Source organism: Elgaria multicarinata, chromosome 4, assembly GCF_023053635.1.
Source record: "Elgaria multicarinata webbii isolate HBS135686 ecotype San Diego chromosome 4, rElgMul1.1.pri, whole genome shotgun sequence".
Classification (NCBI taxonomy): domain Eukaryota; kingdom Metazoa; phylum Chordata; class Lepidosauria; order Squamata; family Anguidae; genus Elgaria; species Elgaria multicarinata.
Window position 1 is genome coordinate 104,162,562 of NC_086174.1, and position 26,118 is coordinate 104,188,679.

A 26,118-nucleotide genomic window follows, 5' to 3' on the forward strand; every position below is an offset into this window, starting at 1 on the left:
GAAATCCCTTCCTGAAACCCTGGAGAGTTGCTGCTAGTCAGTGTCAACAACACTGGACTAGACAGACCAATGGTCTGGCTCAGTATAAGACAACTTCCTGTGTTGGGGCATTCTGGGGGGGGAAACAGCAGCTACCACAAACAAAAATGCCAATTGCTACTGGTTGCCATCATTCTCACCCTAGAACACCCCAGATCAACAATGTGTCCAAGGTATTCTGGGCAGGGGGACGGTGACCAGCAGCTGTTGAGAGAAGCTCTGCTACCAGGGGCAGTGGAGCTAACATACAAATGAAATAAAAAAAGGAAAGAGGGGAGGACCACTGTGTCACCTGAAATTTTTTAAAGTCATTTCAAACAATTTCAAGAAGGGCCCTGAAATTTCTTGAAAAGATTTCAAGGGAAGGGTTCAGTCAGGCCCCAATTTTGCCTGCTCAGCTACCACCACCCCTCCCCAATTCAAGCTCAAGGTTCCCCTGTGAGAATGTTTGGCTGAGCCTCTATATAAGTCATTCTTGAACGGAGGTTAAGGTAGTATTCAACACTGTGTTTTCAAGGTGGTCCTCAATTCCATGACAAAAGTATTAGAAAAAAATGCTGGTGATTGTTTTTACAGCAAACAATTATTAGGATCAGAATTCAGTTATTTCTGTGCTTCGATAGAGCTGAGTGGAACATGTGGGTTGAATTGAAAAGGGTGAATTGTTGTTAGATTTGCACATGCAGGATCCAAGAGGCCTGTGTACATTTCCATGTGTAGGGTGTTGTTGCTGTTGGTTCCTTTATGGCAGCAGCCTCGCACACTTCATGGGATGCCATTCTAGGGCGACTCCCTCAATCTCTAAAAGGGCCTTTTGAGGGAATCAGGGGTTGCCACTGAAATGAGACAGCTAAAAAATAATAATCTGTGTGTGCACAATACATCATTTGCAGCCCTTTGGATCCCAGCTCATATGTTCCATGCCACTGAGATGCTTGTCAGCCAGAACACTAATATTCTCAGCCCAGAATATTAGTGTCTTGATTGAGAAACCTCTCAGATACATAGACAGTGTGTTAAACCTTGGAATGCTTCTCATCAATCTTCATATCCAGAGTGGAATCTTTAATTCACAAGTCTATGTATTCACAAGTCCCATGTGCTGCTGTAAGGTAAGAAAACATGGTGTTACAATGAACAAGGAAATCAGAATTGTGGTTAACAGTTAAGGATGACTGGCCTAGTATTAGGCATCGGTTTGAAATACTATAATCTAAATGTAACATAAATTAAGCCCATTTGTGGGATTTATTTACATGATGAATAATGGGGATTAAAGGCAAGGAGAGAAAAATCCCTAAATGATCAGGTTTCTTTCTTTTGTTTTCACTTCATGATTGTTGACTTTAAAAAATAATATCACCTTCACTACATTCAGTAAACAGAGTTGATTGAATCCAGTATTCATAGAAAACCCACATAAAGACTTGAGGTAATGAGCTTTGCATGTAGAAGGTCCCGGGTTCGAGCCCCAGCATCTCCTGGTAGGGCTAGAAAAAGCTCCTGCCTGAAACCCTGGAGAGCCACTGCCAGTCACTGCCAGTCTGACGTAGGCCGTTTCTACACCTGCCTTTTTTCTGGGGATCATCCCAGGATCATTCCTGTGCATGCAAATGACACACAGAGTGTCCCGGGAGCAGGCAGGGACGATCCCTCCATTTTCTGGAATAATCCTTAGGTGTAGAAAGGGCCTTGGTCTGATCCAGCATGACACTTAGTATAATACAGTTTCCTATGTTCCTAGGTTGTTTGGCTAAAACATCTCTGAGCATGTAAATCAGGGATGGACAACATCTGGGCTGTGGGCTGCATATGACCCTTGCTGCAGTCCCCAATTAAAAAAAAATTACCAACAAAATGGTCCTCTATGGAGTGCTAAAAGGGTCACATATAGCTTGGAAGTAAGCTAAATCGAACCTTTTTAGCAGTACAGAGTGGTTTGCCCCTAAATTTCAGCAGCAAACCATAATTTTTTTAAAAAAATGTTTTTATTTTATTTATTCTTCACCCCTTGCAGTGTGGCCTGTGGGAGATGGGCAAGGCCAAAAAGGACCCCTAAACCTTCCACAGTTGCTCACCCTTGCTGTAAATGAACCTGGAATAATGGAACATGGAACTGGGGCTGATCTGTGGTTTTCTACTCAAATGTAAACTTTTTAAGCTGATTGTTTGAGCACATATGTGAAGAAATTTTAAGGAAGTGGATTGACCCATGTTTTCTGGAGGCAAGCCATGATTAGCATCCTAGAATCCTGTCAGATCCTGCTCACTGGTTCATCCTGGAAAGAGTGAGATGAAAATGGAGACAATAATTTTTCAACAGATTTGCACACTGGGAATCACTTCAAGAAGTCATTATGTGAACCCCAAATATTATTATCAGTTCACGTTCAGAAGGGGACTAATAGCCCAATATTTACAATATTCACATCTTTGATTCTGTAAACAAGCTAAGCGTATGGACCCAAAATGACAATGGAATGGCACCTCATTGCTTAATGTTCTTAAAATGTTGATAGTTGTAACCAACTGATGGAGCATAGATGATACGTCTCGCTTATTAATATAGCATCATATAATACTGATTGTGTCAAGGTACAGTCCAGAGATGCATGCTGATTAGCAGCGAACTCTGTGAGTTATACAGTGAGATGACGTTTCAGTAGGTCTCTCCACTGAACCACATGCATATAATCGTCACCATATAACCCTGGTAGGGATAGATAGTTAATGCGAGTAGACCTCCTGGTCACAGGAATTGTCAGCAGGAATTGTCAGCAGTCTTGATGGAGGTCTCTAATTGAAAATCTGCCCTTGTCTTAGGGTATAATCCTATGCATAGAAAAAAAGTTCCACAAGTCGCAGCATGCCCAGACAACCTGGAGGATGCTGGGAATTGTAGGATCTTTTTCTCTCTAAATATGCATAGGATTGCACCCTTAATCTTCTGCAACAACCGTGGGTGTGATGACCTTTTAAAATGCAGGGGATATTGGTGTATGAAATGGAATTTTAAAAAAACTATTTAGAAAATGTATGCAGCAGAACTAGTTAGAAGAATTTAATTAAAATTAATATGTTTTCTCATACTTTCTGGATAATTTTTCAATCATTTAATTGCATAGCCATGCATTGTACTCTAGACATTCTGCAGCTGAGTGAATGTTCACCTGTTGTGTAAATATTAGAGGCTGATCCAACATTAAGCAGAAGTATAGAGGTATTATTGATCACAGTTAATATTTTGGGTTTCTCCCTTTACTTTACATATATTTAATTAAGTTTGATCTTTTCCTCTCTCTGCCAGGATTGCTTCACATACTTCTTTCCAAGCCTGCATATCTGACATTTGGGGTTATGAAGTCAGTCCTAGATGGCCTCGCAGATACAACCTTCAGAACAATTACAACAGATCTTCTTTACATGGGTTCTAACGATATCCAATACGAAGATTTTAAAAGCGACATGGCCTCCAAGTTAGGATACTACCCACAGAAATTCCCTCTGTCTTCTTTCCGAGGCGATTTCAGATCAAAAATGACTGCAGGAGAAGATGCTGTCTTAGGGGTGCACCCATCTGATCAGCTCAATGTTACAGATTTTTACAACAAGACCATATTCAAAGATAATGAGGATAATATACAGTGTGGAGAGAACTTCATGGATATGGAGTGCTTTATGATTCTGAACCCTATCCAGCAGCTGGCCATTGCAGTACTGTCCCTTATTCTGGGTACCTTCACTGTTCTGGAAAATCTTCTGGTCTTGATTGTCATCTTGCAGTCCCGAAGCCTTCGCTGCAGGCCTTCCTACCATTTCATCAGCAGTTTGGCAGTGGCTGATCTCCTTGGCAGTGTAATCTTTGTCTACAGTTTTGTTGACTTCCATGTTTTCCATCGGAAAGACAGCCCCAATGTATTCCTATTCAAATTGGGTGGAGTTACAGCCTCGTTCACTGCTTCAGTTGGCAGCCTTTTCCTCACTGCAATAGACAGATACATATCTATACACCGGCCCCTATCTTACAAAAGGATTGTCACCAGATCAAAGGCTGTTGTAGCATTCTGCGTGATGTGGACCATAGCCATTGTAATAGCGGTCCTCCCTCTGCTCGGTTGGAACTGCAAAATACTCAATTCTGTTTGTTCAGATATATTTCCTCTAATTGATGAGAACTACCTGTTGTTCTGGATTGGAGTCACCACTGTACTCTTGCTTTTTATTGTGTATGCCTATATGTACATACTCTGGAAGGCTCATAGCCATGCTGTCAGAATGCTCCAGCGCGGCACTCAAAAGAGCATAATCATTCATACTTCAGAGGATGGTAAAGTGCATCAGGTCACTAGGCCTGAACAAACACGTATGGACATCAGGTTAGCCAAAACCTTAGTTCTCATTCTTGTGGTCTTGATCATCTGCTGGGGTCCTCTACTTGCAATTATGCTCTATGATGTCTTCGGGAAGATGAACAAGCTTGTCAAGACTATCTTTGCCTTCTGCAGCATGCTGTGTCTTCTGAATTCCACCGTGAACCCCATTATCTATGCTCTCAGGAGCCAGGACCTGAGACATGCTTTCAGAAGCATGTTTCCACCTTGTGAAGGGACAGCACAGCCTCTTGACAACAGCTTGGAGTCTGACTGCCAGCACAGACATGCTAACAATCCAGGTAATGTCCACAAGGCTGCTGAAAGGTGTATTAAAAACACAGTTAAGATTGCCAAAGTGACCATGTCTGTCTCCTCAGACACAACTGCAGAGGCATTGTAAAACAAAGACCTCTCAGCATCACGAGAGAACAAAACAAGAGAAAGCAAGAGAAATTCATGATTTCAAAAGTGTGTGTTTTCTCAAATGTACCATTTTTAAGTTTTATTATTTGAAGTGACTGGATATTTCTTTGAGTCTTGAGCAGTAGCCCCCTCCTCCAAGTTCTACAAACAAGGACTCAGCCTATGCTTTAAACAAAAAAAGTTTTCTGATGGCAAAATGCTAATTGAATAATAGTGGCCAAATCCTGTTAACATATACAAAAACATCACATTAATCAATGGGGAAAATCTACACACTGAGGGAAACTAATTGAAAATTGAGACACATACAACTGTTACCCAATTGGAAATACATTTTGTAATTGTGGTTTTATTTCTAGTGTGAAATATGTCAGTTGTTTGTAAGTAGATCTTCATAACCCCCCACCCCACCCCAAAAGCGGCAGTACTGGATTGTAGAAGTTTTGTACTATGTCTTGTGAGATGTATGATGTTTTACTCTATGTTACTGATATTTGTCTAACCAAAGTGATTAGGTAGACTTGTGTAGAAGTAATGTAAAGTATGTGATGATGTAACACCCTCCCCCCTGCCATAAAAATACTTCCCGTATTTTGAAGAATTCCTATGAGGTATTTTGAAAACTTTACATTCTTAGTGTTTTTAGTGAATTTAAAAGGAAAGGCTTTGTATTTCTTCTGCTCACATTTGAATTCCCTATTAAGTTTGAAACTCATGTAAATATGGGAATAACAGCAACAAAGGAACATAGGATAACTTTGCAAAAGTGAATACTACAGTGGTTCGGACTGAAAAAAGAAGGCTGTACTTTTCAAAAGGTCATCTACCATTGGCTTTTGGTTGGAAATTGGTTGAATACCAACATGACCCAAACAGGAAAGTATCAGGGCACTAGCTTCTTTACCTGGTAAATGTTTCTGTTTTTGTTGGTCTGTGGATAGCACTGGATCTCCGAAGACAACATGTGTCTAGTTCAATGTACAAAGTTCTCACTGTGACGTTTACTTGAAATGTGTTGCATTCCTAAGTCCCAGATTTCAATAGATTTGAAAACTGAGATGCCAAACATCAGTCTTCGGTAACAAGAGGATGAAGTATTAGTCTTAGACTTTTTAAGATATGTGTATATATAATTAAGTAATATCTATGTATTTGTGTGTATTGCGTGCTTAAACTGAATAAGTGTGGGTTACATTAATATTAAGATAAGAAATTGTGACCAAATGTTTTCCTTGTACTTCTTGTTGCATTCTTTGCACATGAATTCTGTTTCTAAAAGTGAGTTCTTCCAACCAATCAGTAATGAAAATCCATTTGTAAGATTCGGAGCACATTTGTAAACCCAATCTGGTAACTAAAGAAAAGTTGCATTTTAGTATTAGCAGCAGAAAACCTTGTAAAGAAGACAAAAGTACTATGGCACTTAAAGAGTGATTGGCTTGTTGTGTGTCTTTGGCCACAATAATGATTGGAAGGAGATGAATGTCACTGGGAACAAAGACAGGAAACTTAAAAGAAGCTTTCAGTATTAGAATTAAACCACCATAACAGCAAAATGCCGTAGAAGCCTGTCAAAGTGAAACACTGTAAATCCCCACAATCTCTGCCAGAATTAAGAAAGCATGAGAGAAAAAACTGAAATGCCAAACATTTAAAGGCCATTTCAAAAGTATTAAATCCATGTTATTACAAGGAAGTAGGTCTCTTGTTGCTAAAGCAGGGTCACTGTGATGCAACAAAAGGTATTCAAATGCTGAACCAGGCTTCTGTGTTGTGACCCCTCCTTGATCAGATCCTGCAGAAAGGGAAACTCCCCACAAAAAGGTGCTGTGTGGGCACTTTCCCTTTCTGGACCCCTGCATTCTGCACCCAGGGCTATGTATGTGGTTCTTGATGCTGGGTTGGAACTTGGAACCTATGTACAGTATCAGATTGATAGCTGCTGTGCCTGCATGGCAGAGCATGGGATCCAGTGCTGTCAGCGCTATGCAGAGGAAGTGTGGGAATGCAGATCCTCATATGCAGCAGTGCACACACAGCTCACAGGTTGCATGTGCAGAGCAGTGGGATCAGTCAATAATAGATAAATAGGAACTGGAACCATTACAGACCAGGAACAAACTGTTCATGTCATTTGACTAGTCACCAGGAATATAAGATAAAATTAATGCTATAGATAGAATGTAACTGAAAACCAAGGTTCTCGAGTAGAGACTTGGTACCAATAGGAGCTTTTTTCCTATTGCCATTTGCCATACGCAGGGAGGATTTGCAGTGGGGGAGGGGAGGGTTGAACTTTCTCCTGTGTTGTGATGCTGGTCTGGATCAGGCTCCCCCACACTTCATTTTAATTTAAAGCCAAAACCTGACATTGTTGAACTCAACTCATTTAATATCACATGTTGTTAGGCCTTTAGAAAGTTGAAGGCGATTGTGTGCATTTAGAATCTTTTGAGGTAAGCTTTTGAGGAAGAAGGCAGCCTTGTGGCACACTTTCTGTTCTTGCTCAGGATTGTGAACTGAGCAGAGCTTCCATGTATCAAAATTCAGATAGGAAGAATTTTCTTCTTCCCAGTCTCTAACATCTGAAAAGTATTATTAGAACACACCTCCATTTGTGAGGAGGGTCCATTTGTGGGGAGGATGTTAGATAACAGTATAATGTCTGTGTAAGATGGGGAAGGAGATACAAGAACAGGGTGCCATGGTCAATTATCAATGGAAGCGAGAAAATCCCTCCTCGTTTGGGAATGCTTGCCAACACTCAACAGTAGTTACTACCTTCTTAGGTATGGGTCAATGAGAAGAACTATCCCGTCTATCAAGCAGAATAATGCACAGGTCAATGGAAGATGCTCATTTCACTTTTGTCCCATATTTCTAGGGCTGCCTCAGGAGTTCAGTTCTATGACAAAAGGAGATCCAGCAAGGTAGAATCATAGAATCGTATAATAGTTGAGATGGAAGGGGCCTTTAAGGCCATCGAGTCCAATCCCCTGCTCAACGCAGGAATCCACCTTAAAGCATATCTGACAGATGGTTGTCACCCTAGAGTGAAGTGCAGTGAGTCTCTGCTCACACTAGATTTTTGCCAAGAAAGAAAGAAAGTTTCACAAAAGGTAACATTAGATATTTTGCCACCTCTGTGAAGAGTCTGTAATGTAAATTGAGGAGATTACATTTTATTTGAGGAGATTACATTTTACATCCATTATATTCACTGGATATAGAAGAATACAAGACAATAGAGATCTAAATGTATTGATTAAATCTGCCATGCCAAACTAGCTAGTGACCTAAGGAATGAAACAATTGTCTAGGCGAGTAGTTTGCCAGAACTGTCAGTGAAGCTGCCCCTATGAGACACAGGTGCCTCTAGAGAGGCAAAATGGTAAATAATTTCCTTTCATTGGTAAATATGTTACCACATACTGTAAAAAATATTGTTGGATTGGGTGTAAAACAGAGCTATTTCATTACTTGATCCAAAGAGATGTGGCACAGCAATTGAAAGGGGCTGGCTTATTTCTAGTCTGCATGCTCCAATGGAACTCCAGTGTAAAATGATATGCCATGACTTCAACCAAGTGAGCAGCTGTGCATATGTTATCTAATTCAAGGACAGAGCTGCCCCCACCATTGAAGTGAATAAGCAAGTTTTTGTGAGCACACTTCTTCCCTATCCTTCATTGAAACATCCATAGCACCCCCTTGAAATAGTTTGCTTGATGGGGGCTGTTCCTTTCAGTGGGGATGGGAAAGTTTTATTATCCTTTTAAAAAACAAACAATAAGACCAGTAAATACGTAGTTGTCTGCAGATAACGTCTATTGAACATTTTGGGCTCAATCCTGATTACCATGGGTGTAGCACATGTTATCCCATTAAGGGATAACAGAGCCTCTTTTCTCCTTTTCCCTGCAGTATGCAGATACAAGCATCTGTGTGCTAGGCTATTACAGGGAAAAGGAAGCCTGTGCCACTCCTGCCATATCCATGTCCAGCTCTCATCTCTATGATTGTTCAAGGAATGGAAATTCCCCATAATAGCCTATTCATGTGCACACACTGATCCAGAGGAAGGCAGGGATGCATTTGTGAAATACGTTTTCGCTATTCCCAGTAGGAATCCACCCACATGCAGGTGTTGTGTCTTATGGTGGACTGGATGGAGACCTATGTATTTTGAAACTACTTTCTTCCTTTAACAATACATCCCCAATCTCAAACAGTTTTGAAGGAAAGAAAACCCAAAGTACAATGAAAAGATATTTCAAGAGCCATTTTTTTAGACTGTCTTCTTGTGATTTAATGCATACTTGTATGGATTTATGTTTATGTATCCAAGATCTTAACTTTATGTGATTAAAATAAAACTATGGGACAATGGGGCTGTCTTGGCACTAAACATGGTGCTTATTAATATAATAAACAACATCCTGTGAAATATTACAATGTATTCATCAATATATTTCATTTACATATGTGAGTCTTTTTTTTTTTTTAAAAAAAAAAAGCTCTTATAACTCTGTGTATTGTCCTAACACCATTTCTCAACTGAGCTGGCTACGAAGTCCCTACTCTTAGATATTCTACTTAGCTTAGCTGTACTTAAGCCATGCTTTAGAACAGTTCTCAAGACTGTAAAAAAATGCTTAGGAAGGCATGTTCAGTTTTGCCAAGGGGAGGTACAAGCTCCTCTCTGATCTCTTTCAATCAGTGTACCAAGTCCAATGCTACCACCTCCAAACTAATAAATATTATTTATATTATAGGGCCTAAAACTATACTAATACACTTCCACTGTCATTTCTGCGAACTGCTAGGATCCCCCTTATTGCAAATGTTATAAAAAACAATAGGTTCTACATAGTTGTTATCTTGGGCCTTAAAGCATGTTATGGCTTTCTGTGGTGGGTTTTTTTTTAAAAAAAAATATATCTCTGTGCTTGCTTATTCCTAGGCTGAGGACACAAGTAAACATTGTCATATGAATGAGCTGATAATGCTCCAAACTAGAACTCTATATACTCCAGCACATACACAGAGCTCCTATGCAAACAGGATTCTCTCTTCTAGTGTAAAGTGCCAGTCTATGCATATCTCCATATGTATGCACTGAAGTACCCATGTCTATGAAGAATCATTTGCAGTGGGGTGTATACATATCCTAATTACACTTAGGGTGATATAATACCTGTGTGCACTGAGGTTCCATTCAGCACCGGCCATTAACTGATACTTAAATGCAGCAGCAGCCAGTGAGGTGGAGTAGAAAGCTGTAGGTGGCTGCCACCACTGAGTGGCAACCAAGAAGGAGCAGAGCCTCACACTCTTGCCAACAGGAGTCTGCTGGACACAGGATGCGGTTCATGGGATACCATGCAGGTACATTGCTAGTGCATGGCTTGAAGCGCCCAATAAAAGCTAATGATGTCATAGGCTCATAAGTGGGCCAGGCATTGCTGCCAGTCACCTGCAAGGTGCTACACAAGCCCCTTCCTTGCTAGCCTTCAACAGGCACCCAAGGACATGGGGGCCTCCTCTCTCTCGTTCACTGACTGCTTTGTACACACCTCACCAGACATTGCTGCCTAAATGGATTATCTCTATCTTCGAAGGCAGTACATGTTAGCCAATCAGCTGCTGGGAACAAACAACAGGGGATGGACATCACCATGATGCCCTGCCTCTGACCCCACCCCCAGATGGAGGTACCTAGCTGGTCCCTGTTGGGGACAGAGCACCAGACTAGATTTAGTCTGATCCACCAAGGCACTTCCCATGTTCTTATGCAGCAGAAGTTATTTTCTTCTTCTAGGCAGGCTTGCTACAGCATGAAAGCTTCCTTTAGATAATGCTGTTTCCAATTGCCCATGTTCCCTTGGTAATGGCCTAGCAGCTTATCTACACACTGCTTCAGAGTCACCCACCCACTCTCATAAAATGCGTAGCTCCGTGGCTAACAATTCTGCATATTTATTAACTTTAAATGTTGTGTATATCTGTACCCGAGACCATCTGTATTATGTGCAAGTTAGATTCTCAACAGTCTTTATGTATATTTGTATATTACCTCCTCAATGCTGTGCAAATCACTATGGATTTCTTTTTCTTGCACTGATTAAAATGCCTCTTGTATGATAAAACCTTTTCTGTGCTGAATGTATGTAAATAAAATAAAAATGTTTAAACTGTCAGCTATACAAGCAGTGGCCTAAAAAAGAAATTAAGTCTGTACTTGTAGAATAGAACAAATTGCTGTGACATCCAAACAGGTTCCAGGGATGCAATGTCAGAGAAAGGAAAGTCTTTCCTTGTGATAATATGAAATAGCAAAGTTGGATTTCTGTAGCTTTTTATTTTCTTTGTTTCCAAGTGGAGATCCTATCTCTTTAAATGTCTGTAAATCTAACATTATTACTTTCTCTTCGAAGTATATTGTATTGTTAGTTGTTTGTTTGAACTGGTAACTAACATCCTCGCAACTGCTGCAATATGTTTCTGTTGGCAATGGCAACTTGTATATTACTTTGTACACAAGTACTGGTAAGACTGTCATTAAATGTAGCTTCTGACATTAAACTACCTATAGCGGAATAGTACTTCTGTAATATTACCATTGTATTACTGCCATACCATATTTTATTTCTCCATGTAATTAAACTGTTATTTATTCAAAGTAAAAGTATTCTGTTTATTTGAATCTGAAACTATGATGAGATTGTCATATGGTGACCCTGGGTGATTCTTCATTGTATTTGCATGTTCTGTTTTTGATCTCATGACTATTATTTCTGGGTTTCATAGCAATTTTTTTTTTAAAAAAACCCATTTGTTTCAAACACCTATCCATCTTTCTGGATTGTCATTCTACTAGCATTTCTTTTAAGTATGGGAAAACGTCAGTATTATGGAAGTAAGATAGCAATATCATTAGAAACAAACCATTTGTCATTATGCAAAGCTGCACTCCCAAAACACACTTCTCTTAATTTTAGGGATGGCTAGAACTTTGTGTTGTTTTTGTAGATATTTCTACCTCCCTCAAATTGGGATTGCATGTGCTGGACACATCTGCAAAAGCAGATACATAATGGTGTCAGGAATGAGGATTGTCCTAATTGTAATGGTTATTCCTCATGTTCGTTTGGATCCTAGCATCATTGCACATTGATTTTTCTTTAAAGGCCCAGAGTCTTGGCTTAATTGTGTGTGATTCTTAATTGAAAGGCACAGAGACCAACCAGCCATCTATTGTGCATCCATCTGGTCTAAGTAGTGCTCATCATATTCCCAATTCAAAGCAAAGACCAGCTAGTTATTTTATATCCATGCAGTGTAATTACTGCTCATCATCGTTCCCAACTCAATTGCTATGCAGCTTCATATTTCTTCCCTATTTTGTGCAATTGACTTAATTACACAACATTTTATACAATACAACACTGTTTTGTGCCGTTCTTGTTGCAGCTCTGAGATAACTGGGTGGAAATCTGCTGCTCTATTTCAGACACTCTATGGCTTTTTGAAGTATCCTAAGAAAAGCCTCACAGTTTTGACTATTGGCTTGCAGATTCACAGGTTTGTTTGTTTTTTGGGTGTTTTTTTTCCCTGGAAAGTGGAAGGACATGTAGGTAAAGCAATTCCAACATGAATGATGTGTTTCTCCCAACTCTCAAAGTGAGAGCAATAGAGGTTTCACGTTATGAAGAAACAATATGCACAAAAGTAATCCATATTACATTCTAACACCAAAATACCATATTGCATAGCTAGTACATGAAGCAGCTCCTGTCTTGGAGAGAATGGGCCGATCTACACCAAGCAGGATATAACACTTTAAAAATGGTATGAAAACGGTATATGTAATGTGTCCTGGGCCTGAACAGTTAACCATTATAAACCATTATAAGCAGTAGTGTAGATCCTGCCAGTGCAAAACAGTAATAAATGCATTCAATTTATTCAGATAATTTCTTGAATGAGAACTTTGTTTAGCAAGTAGTGGGAACTTCATAAGAATGTGACAAGATACCTGCTGGATTAGACCAAAGCTGGTCTAGTCCACCATTACGTTTCCACAGTGGCGAATCAGATGCCTGTGGGAAGTCCACAAGTAGAATTTACAATAATTAGAAGATATGTATATAAGCAATTAAGGCACAATCATTTATATGTGCCAAATCACAGAGAAAAATCAATAATTCTAGTGCATATACTTCATATCAACCGTATCAGTCAATTACAAAGTAAATCAATAGTTCCAATACATATACATCATATCAATAAACAACCCTGGTGTATTAATGTTTCAATAGTCTCCCTTAGGAACTATATGGACCACTTTTTTAATCATTATATATAACACACTATGAAATCTAATATCACCACACACACAAAAACCTCATTTCCTCGAAGTTATAAATTTTCAATGGTATTCTGGTCAATTAAATAAGGCCAAATGGCCAAGAATATTATAAATTGTGAGCTGGAGAAAATTCCCCTGGAGAAAACTTCAATATTGTATTAAATGTGGAAATTTCTTTCTCCAGAATCTACATGTGTTCCAAAAGCCACAACAGCAGCTTTGGCAGCATTATTTCATCTTTGTGGAGACTGGTGATTTGGTTGTTTTCATCTTTGGCTGGTCTGATTGGAAGCTATTTTTTTGTGGAGGCTCCTAAAAACCCATGGTAACTGTGGGTAGTAAAGGGCCTGTTCAGACAACATGCTAAGCCATGGTTTGGCCACTAACCCTTTTGCAGCAAAAGGTTAGTGAGCCTGTTTAAACTTGCTTATATAGCTACCAGGGTAGGAATAGTTGGCACAACATGCTAAGTCATGGTTCACATGACATGCTAAGCCATAATGTTTAGCTCAAAGTGCTTAACCACCATGGCTTAGCATGTCATCTGAACAGTGTCATAGTAATATCATAGGAAGATAACATGGAAAGATACCTTGTTATAAAATCGAATTTAGAAGCAGCCATTTTTGAGGATATTATGGAATAAGTATGTCATGAATAAGAGTTCAGGATGGACTACTGGATTCATAAGGCTGTGTTTACTGACTATTTTGATTATTAGAATGGCATTGACAGAATGGCTTCCTCTTTTTCTATGTACATTGATGGTGCTATATAAATAAATAATAATAATAATAATAATAATCTATATATTTTTTTAAAAAAACAGATATAACCATTAGCGAGTTCTTTGAAGTTAACCTGGTTCATATTCTGACATTTCAGAGGGAGTTGTCAGTAAGGGTGGGTTTTTCATTTATGATTGTTTTTTATTATAAATAATAGATATTCTTATCTATTTGCAACATTTGTATGCTGCCCCACAACATAAAGTTGTCTGGACACCTTACAGTAAACGTAAATAAAAATTAATGAAATACAAAACAAATCCATAAAACCAAAGCAACATAAAATGCGACAACAAGACAAAAGTCACAGCACTCTGAAATTAAACACACAGAGCCTGTTCAGACAACACGCTAAGCCATGGTTAGACTGCTTACCGTTTTGCAGCAAATGGTTGGTGAGTGTGTTTAAACTGTGGCTATGTAGCCACTATGGTTCAGAATGGTTCCCATGACATGCTAAGCCATAATGTTTAGCTCAAAATGTTAAACCACCATGGCTTTTAGCATGTTACCATTCCTCTTCATCAGATCTGGGGCTGGAAGGTGAGAGTTTATATACCTTTGGTCTGCATAAGGACAAGTCCTCCCACCAATTAATGGAAAGCTTTTAATCTGTGGTTAGTATTTAATTAATTCACAGATAAATCCATTGAAGCTTTCAGTCCTTCCTCTTTGAACATTAAAAACCAAAACTTTTGAGCCAGTACCATAGAGAAATCTTTTGGGGGGAATGGTTATAACTCGCTAGGAGCACACAGGCTTTGCATGCCAAAAGTCCCAAATTCAATCCCTGGCACCTCCAGTTAAAACAATCTTAGCAGGTAATGGAAAAGGCCTTGCACTTGAGATCTTAGGAAGCTGCCGCTAATCAAAGTCAACAATATAGAACTCGATAGACCACTGAGCTGACTCTGTCAGCTTCTCCTCTGTGACCCAAACCAGACATTACATGGGAGACGCACATACAGTCTCCTGAAGGGTCTGTGAACAGAAAAGGAGCTTCAGGGGGAGGAGCTGCATACTTATTTTCCTCCTGCCATTTTTCTGCTTAAAATGGCCCCCTCTTGCTGTATTTCCACTCATGGAGAGAGATTCTTGAGTTCCCCCCTTTAAAAATTATTATTTATTTAGTCTGTAGGGAGCGAAGCTATTTGGGGAAGGCCATTTTGAGCAGACACACAAGCAGAAGGGGAAAGTTTAAGCAGTCTTGGCCCTTCTGCTCTGCTGAAACCAGCAGCCTCCCTGGCTTCTTTTCAGTAAACAACAACAAACCAGTCAGGAGGCTGCTTACGACAGTCTAGTTTAGCCCTCACAGTCCAGTTCTAACATAGTATTTGTTCCCCAAATTATGCCTCCTGAATCACATGAAAATGTTCAAACAGAACAGGTCATTCATGTAATTTGTTGGATGAAAAAACCTATGGACAAGTTGCATATTGGTACACTTCAAGAGATGTCCTCTAAAGGCCAAATGTAGTGGAACTAGGCCTTGACATTGGCATGAATTAAGGCAGTGTTCTTTAAAAAAGAACACACACACACATTGAAGCAAAGCAAATTTTTAAAATTCAGTGGTCAGTCATATGAGGAAAAATACTTCACAAGCTTCCAGCATTGTATCTTCTAAGTGACAGACAATGTGTGATGGCAGATGCAGGAAATGTCACAAATAAAATATTATGCAAGAAGGCAGTGAGCCAAATAATTTCCCTGACATATGTACTACACATATAATTCTGTACTAAGAGTGCTTTGTAACTCAGACATAGGCAAATATACATGATATTCTTTGCACACACACACACATACACACACAAAATGCATTGCTGCCCTCTTTGATATTGAGGGTGCAATTGTAACAGTACTGCAGATGGTTTCCAGAGCAACCTATGTTGGAATTTGCCAGGAGGGCATCATTTGTTGGAAGCTTAGGACACCAGTTGTACTACAATGGGGTGGAGGAATGATAAGATGACTTCACCTTGAACTGAGACTACTGGGATTGTGGCTCAGGGCCGGGGCGCATGCTTTAACCCCAGAAAGACCCAGGTTCAATCCCCTGTATCTCTACTTAAAAGGAATAGGTGGCAGGGTGATGGAAATGAAACCTCTGCCTGAGATTTGGGGAAGCCCCTGGATGTCTGAGGGGGTGTCTATACAATGCTGCTTTGGTCGCTGATTCCCTCAAAACTCCACAGCATCGCTGCTGCAGGGCGGAATTGACAAAGTTTCACAGCCGGAGGGAGTGCAGGCTATCGGACCAGGAAAACCTGCAGCATCGGCGGCCATTCTGCGTGTCAAGCCCAACTCCTGCCCCCTGTCCTGCATTCCCACACTTACCCTGCACTTGGATCCCCTAGCAATGCCCACTTGCTTGACCCGAACCTAGGCCACCACTGACAGACAAAGACACAACTTGGTCACCTCGGAGCAACTGAAAAAGTCACGGTAAAACACCACCACAAAAAAGTGCAGTTTCAGGGGGGGAGGGAAGGCCCGATGTGGCTGCATCATATAAATAATATAGTGCCAGTGCCCCACAATGGGGTATACCGAGTGTATAGACAAGCCCCACATAAAGGATGCCTTCAGGCTAGATGGACAAATAATCTAAACTGGTATAAGGCTGCCTCCTATATCCCACTACTCCCACATTCTTAAAAGGACAAAAGGACTGGTAGGGTTAGATAAAAAGTAAAGTCCTCTTGTCCCAATGGTAAAGGAAGATGTCGTGTAGTACATGAACAGGCAACCAAGCAGTGATATTAACAAAGGCCCCATGTGTTCTTGCTGCTTGTTAGATCAATAAAGAATCTGGGGCTGTGGAAACACTGTTTTTTAAGCTGGAAAAAGATGAAGAACATTAATGAATTTGCATTCACAGTCATGGAAGTGCACGGAAAATTGCGCTTGGTCTAAATCCATAAAGCAAATGTATTTTGCTAATGAAATATTCAGAGGAAAATAAACACCCTAATCCTATCAAACATATCACCCCCAGCAGCAGCCACCGCAGAAGCAATGCAAGCCTCCTCTCAATAGCTCATATCATGTAACCTATTCTGCAGTAATTTTCACATTATGCTCAGAACAATTTACTGTTGAAAATCCAAAGTTACTGAGAGGCATTCTCTTCCGAACCTAAGGGACAAATTTCATGTCATGGTGGTGTCCTTTAACTGCAGGTCTTTCCCAATCATGTGTGTGTGTGGCATGGGGGTGGGAGTTAAAACACCAAAGGCCCATCTCCAGAGGTACTTTTACCCACAGAAATAAATACTTTCCCTTGTGCCAGAAGTAAGCCCAGATGGGAGAAAAGCAGCATGGGGGAGGGGCTGTGGGATGAAAAGCAGGAGATGGAGGGAGGATTCATCCCCACCCACATCATCATCATACTACACACACACACTTTATACACCTTTGGGATGATCTGCATTGTAAGGAATGGGCCTATCACTGGTTTAGCCCTAAGGCTTGAGGATATTGAGAAGATTTTATTACCTAAATTATGTATCACAGCCTATCTATGAAAGTCAATATAATCAACCTTTTGTTCTGTTTATTGATATCATCAGAGATTGGCTTCCTTACTTTAATGTGCTTATAATCATAGGCCTGGTTTTCTCAAGCATAGGGACATTTCATCAGAGACCAGAATTTCCATTTTGGACAGAGCAGAGATGTGCTTCCAAACGTTGCTGCTAGAATGGAAGGTGCTTGAGAAGGAAGCATCTGAGATGGAAAGTACCTCCTTAAAGAGGATGCATTACAGGTCTTTGTATTATCACGGATGTGTTGAGTGTGGAATGACAGCCTTCCCTGCCAGGCCGATTCTACCAGTCCCACCTTTCCCCTGCCGAAACATGTGACATGTAGGTGAGGAGCACTCAGTATGCCAGTCACCCAACATAGCACGGCAGCACTTAGAAAAAGCTGGTGTCTGGAAGTGATTTTGGGGAGCCTGTTGTACTTAGGCAGCCTTCCCCAAACTTATGCCCTCCAGATGTGTTGGACTGCAACTGCATGGTCATTCTGGCTAGGAATTATGGGAGTTGCAGTCCAACACACACAAGAGGACACCAGACTGGGGAAGGCTGTACTAAAGAGTATACTCTGGTGAACGACAATGGCCATGTATTCAACAAGAAATATTGGAAGCTTTGCCATACGAATAAATGAACTCGTAAGAACATAAGAAGAGCTATCCTGGATCAGACCAAGGGTCCATCTAGTCCAGCGTTCTGTTCAACCAGCTGCCTGTGGAAAACCCACAGGTAAGGTGTGAAGAGCACCTTCCTGCTCATGTACCCCAGCAACTTGTGTACAGAGGGATAATGCCTCTAATACTGGAGGTAGAAGAGAGCCATCATGACTAGTAGCCACCTCCTCTTCTACCCATTATCCAATTCAAGGCAACAGCTACACTGAAAGTAATGAGATACATTAGTGGGCCATTTGCTTCAGCACAAGAAGAGGGAAGAAATAGTGAAACTCAGAGACCACATTATTTCATCCATCTAAGTTTACAGTTGGATGTGAACCTAACCTAACTTCTGAACCAATATGCAAACTGAAAAGTGACTATTCTTCAGTATTTGCACTTCTCCAAATTTTGCATTGCTGTCCTCCAGCCAGATCAATACATTTGCACCAAAATACATTAGATGAAATAAGCACAATATTGTGTACATTAGTGAAAACACACTCAAAATGCATTCTATTTGGGGAAGTTGCTTGCAACAACAACAGGTATATATTAAGCAAATTTGTGTGCAAAACTCCATATATTAGAAGAAGTGCATTGGAATTTTCATGCTGATTTTTTTTAAAAAAAGTAAGCTGATGTGAAAATGGGATGAAAGAAAGATCGGAAAAATGGGGAACCAAGAAAACCTCAATTGACAGATTTGTCCATCCCTAACAACCTTACATACATAGATCAGTGGGTGCACCTGATGTTATGGAGGTAAGTTGCTGCTACTGTACTTAATTTATACAATAATTTTCAGTCTTCAAGTTTGAGTTCATCTAAGTAGAAGCTGAAGGTACTAAGTAACAGTATTTCACAGATGGAAGGCTTTATATACCACCATATGTTACAGATTTCTAGAGCTTCCTCTAGCAACCAAGGCTAAGATCCTTACCCTTCTCTATGTCTGAATATATATATATATATATATATATATATATATATATATATATATATATGAGATTATACTGTGAAAGGAAAGGAAAAGACAGCTCTCACATTTATGTGTTCATGTGCTGTTCTTGCTAATTCCCAATCTGTCCAAATCTTGCTGATTATGAGAGGTTTTTTAAATAGTTGCTTGTGATATCTAATCTTAGACTCTAAATCAGCTGGCCTCTGCTTAAAACTTGCTCTTTGCTGCTGAATGTGAATTTAAACTAATAGGAAATAACGTGTGTGTGTGTGTGTGTGTGTGTGCGCGCGCGCGTGTGTGTTTTAAGGAACAAAGGATTTCTCTGTTTTGGGAACTGCAGCATGAGAAAATAACAAAATATTTATAAAAGTGTGGACTTACAAAGAAGTGAAGCTGAGGGGCCCACTAGGGCTTTTCTGTGTATCACAATGTACTAGAAGGAGAAGGAGAAGACATATTAAGATGACCACTAGCTTTCTGTTTTCAGCACTACAACTTCATCTTTCACTGACAGACCAATCCCACACAGCTCTCTTCCTCTTCCTCCTCCTCCTCCATCTCCATCTGCCTCCCTGTTTATGATTTCTCTGAGCAAAGTGCATCACCCTTCACTGACACTTGAGTCTTAGAAGCAGCCTCCAGGATGATCCCATCCACCAGGTTGATTCTGCAACCTGAATGCTAATTATTCTTGAAACTGAATGGCCTGCCTTCACAGTACTGATAACACAAACAGATACCTTTTAGAGTAGGAGGAATTAGGAACTTCGGCTGGGAAACAACAGGAAGTATTCCATCTGCCCAAAGCTACCATGGCTGAGCATCCAGCAAAACATTCTCAGTATAAAGCCATGTATTGCTAAAAATTCCCTGAATGTTCAAAATCAGACAAATGATATAAAGGTTACACAGCATTTTACACACTATAAAGTGCTGCAGAAATTATGTACTAACAATAAGAATACAAAATCCCCACTTAGAACAAATGGAGAAAACTGCATAACCTCGGAATTGCATCTAGCTCAGCTGTATAACAAACGTTTGTGCGCACCGGAGCATGTAAACACAACAAGATGCTATCACTTCCCCGTGCAGTGAGTCCTGTATTAATTTCCAACCTGCTAGGTTTGTTATGTCCTGACCCATTTCCTACAAATTTATGGCTACAAGCCCCACAATCAGTGAGGCTTATTTCTCACTAAACATAGGCTTGTGTTGCTTTTGTCCCTCTCTGTGCATGCCTTCATTGGAGCCATCCCACCTCCTTGCACCAGATTGGTGCCGCCTCCCTCTCAAACCCCACACTTTCCTTCTCCCGGGCAGCATTGTGTAATCCTGATGCCGAGGAGGGAGCGTGGGGATTCTGGGCCATCCAGGTACTGAACCCCCTTCCCCCGCCTTTCCCGGTGGAAGGTGACCAATTGCTGTTCACCTTCCAGCAGGCACCATCCCCAGATTGGCCCCGAGCAATGTCTGGCAGCTGAAGTGGTGTATTGGCATCGCTCCATTTGAAAAAGTTGGGGTAAATCCCTAATTTTTTCAAATTGCAGCATCACAGGGAAGTTAACTGACACAGCACAGATCCACAGCCACCGTGGGCCTTTCCCCGCATATAGACAGCTGCCTTGTCTCCTTCTTGTTACTGCCAGTAGAATTTTAATCTTATCCCACAGGAGGAAAGTGGGGAAGGGCTCTGAGGAAGGAATAGGGTAGGAGCCATGTTTTTTAGAAATGAATTAAAGGTTTAAATATTCTGCCTTCCTGCCTCTATAGAAGGCACTCAAAGCAGATCGCAATCGATCAAAACATTTTTTAAAAAATCAATAGTCCAAGCTAAAACAAAATAAATACAAACCAGCGCAATAATAACAACTGAATAATGGTGAAGGAACAAGCAGGAGGAAAGGTCGGGAGCATAACTCAAATGTTTGAAAGGTCCTCAGTCTGGACTAAAATATCATCAAGGTGGGGGCTAAATGAATCTCCCAGGACAGGGTGTTCCAAAAGTTGGGCACTGCAACAGAGAAGGCCCTGTCACATGTTCCCAGCAAAGCATCTTTCATTAAGGAAAAACACACACATCCTTACCAGGCTTTCCCCCCCTTCAGGCCTTTCCATGTTTACTACAGGTTCCTTCAGATGTAACCATGTGTTTTGTAATTGAAACCTTCCCCTCTGGCCAATGTTTCATAAAGCTCAATGAAACAGCACCATCAAATGGTGGAATTAATCCTGTGAATATTTTAGATGCAGGATTATCTCTGGGGTATTTTTTTTAGCAAGATTTCTTGGGGAGTGCACAAGAGACATTCTGGAGGTTGATGGCATCATGTAATGGACCTGCAAACTTTTGTGAGTGGCCAATCACGAGCATGCAATAAATAGCTCATGTAGAGAAGCCGGACATGACAGAAGGCCTCTTCCGATGACCTCAGAGAGGGCAGTGTCATACAGTAGGAGGAGACTTTTAATTATCTTGGTCCTCAGCCATTTAGCCTACATTCTGTCATGATGCCTTGGAAGATTAAAAGATACAGATGTCTCTAAGAGAGGACCTGGCAACTTTTAAAAACTGCTATGAGGATGACCTTCATGCTAGCAAGTTTATCATATGATATTGGCATGTAAAATAATGAACAATATTCATTGGGGAAGAAATGACTGATAGTGTGGTGTAGTGGTTAGAGAGTTGGACTGGGAGTTGGGAGATCCAGGTCCTTGTCCCCACTCAGCCATGGAAGCTCACTGGGTAACTTTGGGCCAGTCATAGACTCTCACAGAGTTGTTGTTGTGAGGATAAAATAGAAAAGAGGAGGATTATGTACGCTCTCTTGGGTTCCTTAAGGAGGAAAAAAAGGCATGATATAAACGTAATAAATAAAATTAATAAAGTATTATTTTGTTCTTGTGGCATTTCCTTCTGTGCCACCAGCTCCAAAGCCCACAAGCCAGTGGGTGAGGCCAGCATCTTCCAGGCCAGTTCCAATGCTTGAGTTAATTCTTAGATCTGGGATCACTTTCTTTTGCTACAGGAATTGGCCATACAATGGAAGGAAAACCGTGAGATCAGACTGCAATCCTATACACACATACCCGAGAGTAAGTGACTGCAATGGGGCTTACTTCTGAGGAGACATGATAAAATTGTCTTGCTGTATGTTCAATGGAGCTTACTCCCAGGTCAGTGTGTATAGGATTGCAGCCTTATTTATTTACTGTCCCTTAAATTAATAGGGTGGATTGGTACTCAGAACTGACTTACTGAATCATGTCAGTCAAGCAATTATTATTATTAATATTATTTATTTATATAGCACCATCAATGTACATGGTGCTGTACAGAGTAAAACAGTAAATAGCAAGGCCCTGCCGCATAGGCTTACAATCTAATAATTTTAACTATCCAGTGAACTGTTACAACTCAGAATTCCTATTTATTTCTATGCAGTTTGTTACTTTTGAATGATGTTGGTCAGATGAAATGCCTATCAATAATTAGTTGCCACAGATAGATCCTTGTTATGCCTTATTTTCCCATCGAAAAGAAACATGTTTATCGAGTGCTGACATTTATTATATAGACTGCTCTGCTATACGGCTTTCCTCTGCAAAATCCCCTTCAGAAAAAAATTGAAGTCGCACCACTGGTGCAATGTGGAAGTGATCAGGCTAAGCACACTTCATGTTCACAAACAAATCCGTGTTTGGTTTAAACATTCCATCCTCCCAACATGGCAGTTTTTGAAATCATCCTCATGAGGGAATTAATTCCAATACAGATTTGGTCCCAGCCATTGGCAAAGCAGAAAAAAGCAGAAATTATTGTTACATTTCCATGGGATTCAAGGAAGCACAAGTTCCCAAGCTATTCCCCATCCAGTCACTGTGCAGACCCAGCTTCAGCAAGGATGCTTTATCAAGAACCTACACACTGAGACAAGCATTTATTTATGTTATTCTTTGACCACAGGGATCCCCACTGTAAGTTAGATTGACAAAAATCAGTCAAATAATACACAATAGAATAGCCTTCCCCAACCTGGCATCCTTGAGATGTGTTGGACTGCAATTCCTATCAGTATCAGCCAGTATGGTCATTGGCCCTGCTGGTTGGGAATGATGGGGGTTGTAGTCCAGCACATTCGGAGGATAACAGGTTGGGAAGGCTGCAATAAAATAGCAGAAAGCATTGCAGCAATAACACCAGAACACACAAACACACACAGAGCTAAACCCCCAAACAGCAAGGAACATAGTATTGTGTCATTCATGAGGTGACAGTGGTGACATTTACCTCAGCGGTGACCATATTCAACTTGGCAGTCCTGTTTATTTCAGTGGAGTTGATTTCCAAGGAAGTTTGTTTCAGACTGCAGCAGCCTTTCACTGCATGTGTAACTGGTCAATGTGGAGTTAGCATGGGGTGACTGAGGGAACGGGGGTGGGAACCACCATATGGCCAGCAAAAATGAGTTCTGTGATTCCATTTCGAGAATAGCTGTCCTGGCTTGGTGAGTGGATTTGTCACATTGAAACTTCAGAGGTTGCCACAATGAAAGACACATCGTGTACATAAATACAACTTGGAAAGGATACAGATTCTCTCTTATGAAGAGAAAAAGCAAACGGCACGTGTTGATGGTTCTTGGCTTGCAACAAGCACAGCTGATTTATTTATTTATTTTAAAAATCAACCATAATTTCTGGTGATGCGTTTGAGAAGTAGGCTGATTTTCTTCAACATGTGTTTGTGGGGGAGGCTGTAGACATTGCTTTCCATATATTTACTTCTGTCAAATCTGTTCAGTGTTTATCCCATAGAAGCCCGTAGCAGGGGGAATTTTGTCATTTTTGAATCTGAAGGAAAGTTGTGATGGTTGACAAATGAGAGTCGAGGTCTATGGGTTTCTCTCTTACCCTGTAACTAAAAGTGCAGCCTTCTGCCAGTGCCATGATATTGGGATTAATCCTGTTATAAACTATCTGTTTGTTAATTTGTTTGTTATTTCAACCATCATGGTTGTATCAACTTTACAAATGCATACACCAGCAATACAGGTAAAAACACAAAAACTCTACCATACAAAGAAATAGAATACAAAAAGATACTAAAAAGGTTTTCATTAGAAGGTGCCCACAAATATGTAAAAGGTTAGTTTTAATACAAAGAATCAAAACAAGAGACACTAAGAATTTACATTAAAAGGTCCATAAATGTATAAAAGTTAATACTACTGATATGATAAAACTTTATGTTAAAACTTCATGTTAAATTTCATCAGTACAATTCACCATATTGACCTCTATGAATCTTTCTCTCAACTTTTGGGCTGCCACTGCGAATCTCGCAACCTGTCATAAACTATTGTGCTGTATATGTACGAAATGCACAGTGCACTGGCATTTCTTCAAGAGTTATATATCTCTAATGCAAGAGAAACCAGAACCTCTCCAAATAAAGCACTTTATTCATATAGCTAGTTATGGAGTTCAACTTCTTTGGTTCTACCAAAATGAATGCAGTGCTCTTCAAACTTCTCATGAAAATACAATGGACCTACTGGCAGCATTTGGCAACCTCTAAGAAATGACAGCTATACTAAATATAAAAGTCATGAAACTATTTGTACAAACTAAAACCAGGTTTTTATGTGCCATAACTAACATTTCCAGTGAAAAAAGGGTGACAGTATAAGTTCTGTCCCATGGAGCATAAACAAATGTAAGTGCACAATTCATATATTTATGAATACAATGCCTGCTTTCCCAGAAAATCTGGAATATTTTTTGATCAGAATGGCAAAAGAATGGTGGAAAATAGGAAGCAGTAAAAGAAGAGAGTAAGATTAGAAGGTGAGTTTATCATTTGACTAGGGTAGGGAGGGTGAAGCCTGAGTATAGAGCTAAGAAAAGAGAAGACAGCAGGCTTGCCAAAAGACATACTGTTGTTACTAAGAAGAAGAAAGAACTTAAGCCAGGTGACCACATAGTCATGTAATAGAAATGGAATGAGATCAGGCATATCCATGCCTCAGCATCACTTTCATCATCATCATCGTTGTTGTTATTGTTATTTTATTAGCAATATTTATACCGCTTCTCATTTGAAACAAAACAACAACAACAACCTACAGCAATAATGCAATTGCCATTAATTGGATATTTAACAGCTATAAATGACAGAGGAAGAAATAGATGTCAGAATCCTGGATGATTATCAAATGACTAGAAGCGCCATCACATGGGGAGGAAATCACATTTCCTTACTGTTGCTCCTCCACCCCCTCATTACTTCCTCATTCTGCTGGAGGGGAAAGAGGAAGTAAACAAAGACCACATGGCCCATTCAGGGGGCGATTGTATCACGCCGCTTTTCTTGCACACAGCATGAGCCCATGGCACATTCCGGATTTTTTTTTTAAAAAAAGTCGGATTAAAGGGGGTCTATTTTGCAATGGACAAATGAGTGGAAGGAGTGGGAGACGTGTGGGAGGCAGACATTGTTCCCGGAAGGAACACGCATATTCATAAGTGGTAGGGTGACCATACGAAAAGGAGGACAGGGCTCCTGTAACTTTAACAGTAATGTAGAAAAGGGAATTTCAGCAGCTGTCAATTGAAGAGGGTGAAATTCTCTCTTCATCACAACAGTTAAAGCTACACTAGCTATAGTAGAGTGGCCAGATACAAAAGAGGGCAGGGCTTCTGCAGCTTTAAGTGTTGTGATGAAGAGGGAATTTCACCCTCTTCAATTCACACCTGCTGAAATTCCCTTTTCTATATTACTGTTAAAGATACAGGAGCCCTGTCCTCCTTTTCATATGGTCACCCTAATAAGTGGGCACTAGCAAGGCTGCGATAAAACACTCGTCTGATGAACCTCTATGAACCATGGGATACAGTTACAAAGAAGACAGAATGTGCTTTGTACTTCTAATGAGAAAAGGGAAGTAGTTCAT

General features: G+C 40.3%; 1 protein-coding gene across 1 annotated transcript; it reads left to right on the top strand.

Moving 5' to 3' along the window:
* Positions 1-3,347: 3,347 nt before the first annotated feature.
* Positions 3,348-5,659, top strand: CNR1 (cannabinoid receptor 1). Its single transcript, XM_063124891.1, has one exon. It carries the CDS (start codon positions 3,397-3,399, stop codon positions 4,810-4,812), a length of 1,416 nt encoding a protein of 471 aa, XP_062980961.1. The 5' UTR covers positions 3,348-3,396; the 3' UTR covers positions 4,813-5,659.
* Positions 5,660-26,118: the final 20,459 nt, after the last annotated feature.